The sequence below is a fragment of the Dicentrarchus labrax genome, unplaced genomic scaffold (genome assembly GCF_905237075.1).
Source record: "Dicentrarchus labrax unplaced genomic scaffold, dlabrax2021, whole genome shotgun sequence".
In the NCBI taxonomy this organism is placed as follows: Eukaryota; Metazoa; Chordata; class Actinopteri; family Moronidae; genus Dicentrarchus; species Dicentrarchus labrax.
In genome coordinates, this window is record NW_026136719.1 from 10,358,526 (window position 1) to 10,366,744 (window position 8,219).

Below are 8,219 nucleotides of genomic sequence, written 5' to 3' on the forward strand. Positions count from 1 at the left end.
GAAACCAAATAGGGAAAGGGCTTCTTGATAAAAAAGAGCTACTCTGATAAACCAGGAAACCATAGCCATGCCTCTCCCTCTTTCTTTCTCCCTTCACACCCTTTGTTTAGTGTTTAATAATGCAAGAAAAGTCCTTTCAGATTAACAGTGCAGCCAACAGTCCAGTAGGTCGTGCCTGCCAGACAGTGCAATGGTCAGACGCTGTAGGAGGAAAGGTTTTTTTTCCTCATGTTTTTGCTCTCTTCTGAGATACGAGATGGACGTTAAAAGGATTGTCTCTGATTATGAAACACAATGGGAGCACTGAAAGCCCACGCAGCCATAAACTAAGCAGATGAGTGCATTTGCCTATTGCTTGGATGGCAGTAATTACTTTACAGCTGTCCTAGCTGGCAACATCTCACCATTTTCTTTTCTGTAAGCGACATTCAAACAAACAATGACTGCATCTTTTAAGTAAAATGTGGAGAGCTATTCTGTGTTTTTAATAACCAAATAAATATTATCAATCAGTCAATCAACCTAAAAGCCATGGATTTGGAGATGATACAAATAAACACATTAAAAATCACAGCTTGCTAAACTTACTGCTGATAGAGATCATGTGGAACCTCTTAATGTCAATTAGAAAATAAGATTTAATCTTAATCTTAAAATCTACTCATTTAAGCATTAGACCTTTTGCACCGCAGTCATTTTGAGGAAAGGCACAGGTGGATATAATAAAATCAATAATGGCTGCGTTCCATTTGGGCGTGCCTTTTCTAGGGAACTGCTATTGTGCATGTTGTCTTGCTGGCATGTTTAACTTGGACACCTACATGGAAAGGAGCTACTGTTATTGTTATTAATTACACTTATGCCCTTTCTAGTAAATCAAGCTGTCTGTGGTGAACAAAGTCTATTTAATGATGTATTAAACATGAAAGATCAGGCTGACGTGAATCTTTCTTATTGTCAACAAATACCAGGAAAATACTAAAATCAACAAAGCACACAGTCAGTTTCTCAAGACAATCTGACTTCCCCCGGCTGGCACGTGGCACGCAGCCAGAAGCTCAGTTGTTGCTACCAGAGACATAAATCTTTAAAAGGACTGTTAAATATATTGGGAAATTTATTTATATTATATATACCGTATGTGGTAGATCTTGTCTCACTTTTACCAAGACCTCTTTCACAGAAGACACTTTGACATGTCACAGCAGGAAAGGCTCAGGTGTAAATAATAAAATCAATGATGGCACTTGAATATAATGAATGGACCCTGGATCAGGTTTAGTGAATTAGTAACACCTGGGCTCTTCCTACTATGTTCAGTAAAAACGTTTGCTCTGAAGGTCATTCGAGGTCAATGGCTCATCAGGCCACACATTCAGTATTTGTTAGTGGGATCAATTCATTGTTAGTTTTATCCTTTTATTATGTTTTGTGATGTATTTTCATTAAAAAGAGAGATGCAACTTTTAGCTTTATAACAGAGCAGACTATGAATATCAGTCTTAAGACATTAATATGAATATTCCTGCATAAACATCTTTCTACTTTCTACTTATGAGAACAAAGGAAACACTGATGAAGGCTGTTAAACATGATCACAATAATACTTTATTGACACTATACAGTACATTACTTACATGTTGTGTCTTTTACACTTAGACACTATCGTACATTCACTTACTGTAACTACTACAGTAAGAGCATCTGCGTTGCTGTGACGACAAACTTGACAGTGGTCAAATGAAATGCAACACAACCTGTTCAATATAAATCTCTCTAACAGTAATCACAGAAACTCAGAGTAAGATAGTCTTTCTTTCACCTACAACTTTATGGCAGCATGAGTATCTTTTACCATAGTTTTCTATTGTTGTGGATGGATGTCCTTGACCTGGGCCACTACACAGCAGGGTGAAACCCCACCAGTGGAGCAGAAGCATTTCCGCACACTGAGTGTTAAAGCATCCTAGTTTGTGCAGAAAGGATTCTGTTAGACTGATGGGGGGCAGGCAGGTAGTCAGACTGGGGGATCTTTCAAGGAGATGCCTGCCCTTTTTACTTGGTGATGCTCTTCACCAGCTGCAGCTCATCCACTGGTTTCCACTGCTGATTGATGGTGATGAGCTGCAGGAAAGTGCCAGAAATAAAAATGAGACTTCTTCTGACCCATTTGCAAGTGTTACACCAACTTAAAGTGACAGGTAACATGAGTAACTGCACGGTGGTGTCACCAACATGAACAGCTTTACTATCTGATGTCACAGAAGCAGACTGGCACTAGTTTGATAACATTTCTTTCTCAGTGACTCAGCAGATTGCTGCTGGTGGCTGGACGATTGTGCTTGTTTTCAAGTGTCAATAAGGATTAAAAAAAGGCTTATTAAGAATGTTACCTTTTGGGGTTTTGATGGGTCCACTCTTTCCCATGGTTCTGGGTTTTTGGTCTTATTCAAACTAAAAATAGTGAGTGTCAGAATAAAGTATGAAAAAGAGCACTTTTTATTAGAAAATAAATACAGAGTAATATAATGATTTTGTCAAAATATTAAGTACAATAACACTCACATAACATCAGTTTTAGTAAATAGAAAGTAGAGAGCAGCGGAGGTGGCTCCTGTTGCTGCAAAAGCCATGAACCCTATCAGAGGGATCAGCTGAAACACATAAAAAATATAATTTTTTAAATATGCATCATCATACTTAAATATCCTACAAAATAAAAAAAAATACAAAATCACTTTGAACATAGTAAAAATGTAAACAGCTCACCTCCTTTTTCTTTCTCAACATTTGGAAAAATCCAGACATTTTTCAAAACTCTGAAGTACCTGAAGAGAAAATAATCATATTTCCACTCAACAACAAGGATGGGAGTCCATTTGGTGAATTAATGTCACCAAGTAATAAAGGCAGCTGTGTGTGGCAGGTCTCACCTGTTGTTGCTGCGAAGTCCTTAACTGCACTTAGCGCAGCATCATGTGAACCCGGCTGATGTAGGCTGGATGTGAGGTAGTACGAGATGAAAGGCACGTAGACAGACAGCGCTTCCTGCACCGAAATGCACCAGTGGATACCAATTTATCAACTGAGTCACACTACTGATGATCAATACATTTTCTAAGTCTGCAGCACCATCTGGTGGCCACATTTGAAAACTGAAAGTCAATGGCTGGTGGATGGCTTGGAATGTGGATCTCAAACATTAACTGTTTTTTAGTGCTTGTCGGTGACAATAAAACAAGGAAAAATACCAGACACACAAGGTCAAGTTTTACGATTTTTATTTAAAACCAATTCTTGTGTAATAATACAATGTATCAATGCAGAGGCCATGGTCATATGTGTTTTGTCATCTGGGAGATGTTTGATATGTGTGGATCTGCTGGGCAGTGAGAGAGGGGCTCATTTTGCTGAGGGACCGGAGGAAGTATGTGTGTTTGATGACAGAAGCCTCCATGTTCTCCTCTTGGAGCGCCAACAAAGCAGCCTGGAAAACAAAAACATTTTATTAATGTCTTCCTACTCCATCTGTTTGTCTATGTCAACATTTAGGAACAGGATTACAGTTTTAATAGCCATGTGAACGAAGATAAGGCCTTTGGCTGTGTGCTTCACGTTACCTCTTTACACAGATTTTCCAGGTCAGCTCCAGAGTAAAGCTCGGTCTTTGCGGCCAGCTCCTCCAGACACACATCAGCACCCACGGGCATTGATTCTGTACACACCTTCAGGATGTAAAGACGAGCCTGGACACAGAGAATGAGACATATATATGAGGTTAGTTGAAGGTTAGCTAATAAAAGATACACTGATAAAAATGCATGGTTTATAATCTTTTGAATGACTTCTAAAAACTTTGGTTATTTCTTACATTTTTTATTCTCCTGAGACAAATAACTTACCTGCTGGTCAGGTGGTGGGACATAGATGATGTGGTCCAGCCTGCCAGGTCTGAGGAGTGCACTGTCTAAGCAATCAGGTCTGTTTGTGGAAGCTATAACCATCACATCTTTGTTGCATACTTCCTGGCAGTCCAACTATCAAAGAGCAAATAAAGTGTCACCTCATACTCATCAGATGTGTGTGTGTTAAGCAACCAAAGGAGGAATGACAGCCTCCATAATATCTGACCTGTTCCTGTGTGTGACTCTCCTCCACTCCCTCTGCCTGGAGGATCTTCTCCGTCCCTCTCCTCTCCAGCGTCTTCAGGCCAACCCCATCCATCTCATTCAGGAGCACAGAAAGGAGGCGTGTCTGTACGCTGTTAGTCGCCTGACTGCTTGACCGCGAGCCAATCAGAGAGTCAATCTCATCAAGGAACAGGATGCAGGGAGCACAGGCCCGCGCCTGGCGAAACAGCTACGAGTGGACAGACAGGTGCAGGTGTTTATGGATGAAACAGACAGGAGGAAACAAACACAGCAGCTGGTGTTTTTACAGACCATTAAAATAAAGTACCTGTGCTAAAGCTTTCTCCGAGTCTCCGACGTAAGGAGAGTAGAGGTCAGCACCACTGACAGACAAGAAGGCACAGTGAGATGAGGAGGCTGCAGCCTTGACGAGAGTCGTCTTTGCACATCCTGGAGGTCCGTAGAGCAGAACGCCGCGGGGCCGATTCAGACCCAGACGAACAAATGCCTCGGGGTATCTCATCGGCCACTCGATACTCTTTGACGTTCAGACACAAGAGGGGACAGATGTAAAATCAGCCTTTAATAGTGAAAAAGCTCAGGTGACAACGCTTTCCATGTTACGTTGTACAAAGCAATGCCACTTATTTACCTGTCTTAGTTTGAGTTTGACCTCATCCAGGCCTCCAATCTGCTCCCAAGAGATTGGAGAGAGGTCCATCCTGCCCAGGCTGCTCCGCAGGCAGGAGGGACGCACCGACTTCAGGGCCTCCTGGAAGTGCTTCATATCCACGGCCTGCTCTCTTGAACCCTGCAAACAACAATAACAAGCAGGCAAATCTGTAAAGCAGAGAAAAAAGATCACAGTACCTCGAGACAGATTTGAGACTGTGTGAACTGCAATGCACCCTTTAAATATCTTGATACATGCAGGTCTGAGGGAAGTAATAGAATATTAGTATTTTGTTTCTGTATGATACATTGCCTAACTGCTTTATTACCTTTGAGTTCTCCCGTATCGCGTGCATGGCAGCCTCCCTGCACAGGGCGCTGAGGTCTGCTCCTACATAGCCCGTAGTTCTCTGTGCAAGCTCTGCCATGTCCACACTGGGACACACCGGCATCCTCGCACACAGAACAGACAAGATGTCTTTTCTCTGCTGCAAGGTGGGAGCTCCAATGATAACCTGAAGGAAAGTCGAAAAATTCCATGCCTCAGAGATATATTTGTATTTATTATTACGTATTGGGTTATATGTTTCATCATCCGTACCTCTCTGTCAAATCTCCCAGGCCTGCGCAGTGCTGGGTCTAAGCTGTCCGGCCGGTTGGTGGCTCCGACGATGAGGAAGCGATCGGACTGATTTATCCCGTCCATCAGCGTGAGAAGCTGAGCAACCAGGCGGTTCTCTGGTGCAGATGACCCGGTTCTCTTCGGACACAGAGAGTCCAGCTCATCGAAAAACAGCACACACGGACCCTCTTCGGCTGTGGATCGAGCCCGGTCAAACACAGCGCGCAACTTCTCCTCACTCTCACCGGGCCGTGATCCCACTACCTGAAATAATCATTCCCATTCTCATTCAGGTATTTTCATATTTTCATTGGAGCAGCATTATTTTAGAATACTTGTTAATAAGGGTGGATTGCTTTCAGAGAAAATAGGGTTGAAAGGTTTTTACATTTTCACATTACGATAATCCTAAAAATATAATTTTACAGTATATGATATTATGAGTATTTTTGTTATTGTTGTTATAAGTTACAGTGACCGTTAAATGAATGAAAACCATTGACTGATGAAAACAGACGGTTGGTTTTGGTTATTATATTTTTCAAAAACAAAACTTAAATTTAATTTTTTGAACAAAGAACACTAATATGGTAGAATTCAATACCGTAAATAAGCAAATGTACATGGATTGCTGCAACTCTTGATGGAAATGATCAAATACTCTTGTAATTTGGTTATGGGGCAGTTAAGATTAGCTGTTATGCCTGTATATGATTAAACACAGCAGTGCTGACTGGTGTTATATCACAAATAATCCAGTTATATAGTACTAAATATGTATTTTAGCCTTAAATATCTGAGCTTTTTTGTGACGTCTGTCAATATTGGACTGTCAACATGTTTTGCTAAATAGAATTACACATACTGTGATTGAAAATATGGAAATGTTTACCATAAAAACGTAATGTGAACACAAGGATTTCATTGACATTATTTTTTTTTTACCTCCGGCCCTCTGACCAGCACCAGGCTGGCCCCCACCTCCCCCACCACTCTGCGGACCAACAGGGTCTTGCCCACACCTGGAGGCCCCACCAGGAGCACACCTCTGGGACACGACACACCAAGAGAGCTCAGGGTGCTTGGATAGAGCAGGGGCAGCTGCAGCATCTCTCTCAGGGAGGCACTCACCTAAGAAACAGTAAAAAAAAAAAAAAAATGTAGGTGTCACAGAGTGGGAATTCACACTCTGGAGAAATATCAATAATGTCATTACAGTGAATATAAGCCGACCTCCTCCAGACCTCCCAGTGGGACCGTGTGCTGGTCCTGCAGCTGGCTCCTGTAATGTTGGACCGTCTGGATGCCAGCTATCTCCACACCAGTTTTTGAGGTGATCAACCCAGAACTGGCAGAATCCAGATTGATGCTTTCAATAACAACATATCTAATATCTGTATCCAAATCCTCCAGGTTTATCACATGCTCCTTGTGGACATATACTCCTTTCAGCATGTCTTTCACAAGCTCATGAACAAGGCGAGGAGGTGTGTGTTTCTTAAAATCAACACTCTGGACCACCACGGTTACTTTAACAGCTTTGAGCTTGGGGCAGGGTACCGGTGTGAGCTGGCCAGGGTCCAGGTTGAGATGTGTGGGCGGCTGAGAGATCAGACTGGGAGAGGAACATTTCAGGTCCATCTGCAAGAAGCCCTCTGCCAGGTCAGCCCGGGGCCAGGCGATGCACAGGCAGCTTCCCCCGGGAACAGACACCAGCAGAGGGGAGCCCAGACTCAAACCCAGCGCGGACATCAAGCCTGGACCCAGTCTGCATCTCTGAGAGCCCCGGTCTGATGGATCCACTGACAGCAGCCTCACAGACATCCCGGTCCACCAGCAGCCCCCAGAGTCACTGACGTACCTTCATAATAACAGTGAAGTTCAGGCTTACCAGTGTAGAAACAGTGACATAGTTTCCTACCAGATAAAAAGGATGACACTAGTGAATGGTGGCCAACGTGCTGTTAGCATTAGAGGTGCTAAAGGAGCAGAGCGACGAGCTGTTGTTTACAAAATATCCATGTGGCGTTACAAAGGAGAGGGCCAACAAAAACGTTTCCCTGAGCCCGGTTTCCGCTTCGCAAAGTATTACTATTATTGTGAATTTACAAAGAGAAATCATTTTAGGGTTATAATGAAAGACAATTTATATATTTATTATTTTTCTTTATTTAGGCCATATTTGGGGGAAAAAAAGTCATGTTTTTTTAGGCTACCTTTCATAAAGTTTTTTTTTAAAATCATTAGCTACTTGTTAATAAATTAATGCCAAAACACGTTTAAGTCTTCACTATAGTCCATATGATAATCCCCGTAGTGTTTCTCCTTTTTTGTATTGATTTGTATTATTTATTCGTAAATTATCTGTGTCACTGTTGTTGGAAAAGTCTCCATGTTGCGATTAAAATGTAACCATAAAAAAAAATCACAACTTAAAAAAAATACTTCATTTATATATATATAATTTATGTTTAAATAATAGTTTGATATCAAGGTGGTGTGGGTGGAATAACCTTTAGACTTATTTAATGATTTACAGTAGAGAAAGCAAGCAAATAGTCATGGTCGTCCAACCATTTCTTAGTCTTACACGTTTCTTTGGCGTCACCTTGTGTACAGAAAAGAAAATACAGTAAATATATATATATATATAAAAAAAAACACATGGCTATTCAATGCAATTATGTGTTTGTGCTGCTTTAACATAATTATTATTTTAAAGCTGCATAAAAAAACGAGAGGGACGTTCGACCATCTAAAGCATACCTTTTAAAAATAAATAAATAAATAAATAA

The 8,219-nt window shown here is 41.4% G+C and overlaps 2 protein-coding genes across 2 annotated transcripts; both read right to left on the minus strand.

Annotated features, from left to right (window-relative positions):
- Window positions 1-1,585: 1,585 nt before the first annotated feature.
- On the minus strand, window positions 1,586-3,083 carry cunh15orf48 (chromosome unknown C15orf48 homolog). Its single transcript, XM_051379284.1, has 5 exons — window positions 2,934-3,083; window positions 2,770-2,828; window positions 2,566-2,654; window positions 2,394-2,454; window positions 1,586-2,124 (listed from the first exon to the last, which is right to left on the minus strand). Exons 2-5 carry the CDS (start codon window positions 2,806-2,808, stop codon window positions 2,056-2,058), a joined length of 258 nt encoding a protein of 85 aa, XP_051235244.1. The 5' UTR covers window positions 2,809-2,828; window positions 2,934-3,083; the 3' UTR covers window positions 1,586-2,055.
- A 181-nt stretch (window positions 3,084-3,264) lies between these two features.
- On the minus strand, window positions 3,265-7,467 carry spata5l1 (spermatogenesis associated 5-like 1). The gene is made up of 10 exons (XM_051379253.1): window positions 6,658-7,467; window positions 6,370-6,555; window positions 5,404-5,688; window positions 5,132-5,317; window positions 4,783-4,941; window positions 4,459-4,668; window positions 4,132-4,359; window positions 3,903-4,037; window positions 3,621-3,746; window positions 3,265-3,487 (listed from the first exon to the last, which is right to left on the minus strand). The coding sequence occupies exons 1-10, from the start codon at window positions 7,246-7,248 to the stop codon at window positions 3,350-3,352; spliced, it is 2,244 nt and encodes a 747-aa protein (XP_051235213.1). The 5' UTR covers window positions 7,249-7,467; the 3' UTR covers window positions 3,265-3,349.
- Window positions 7,468-8,219: the final 752 nt, after the last annotated feature.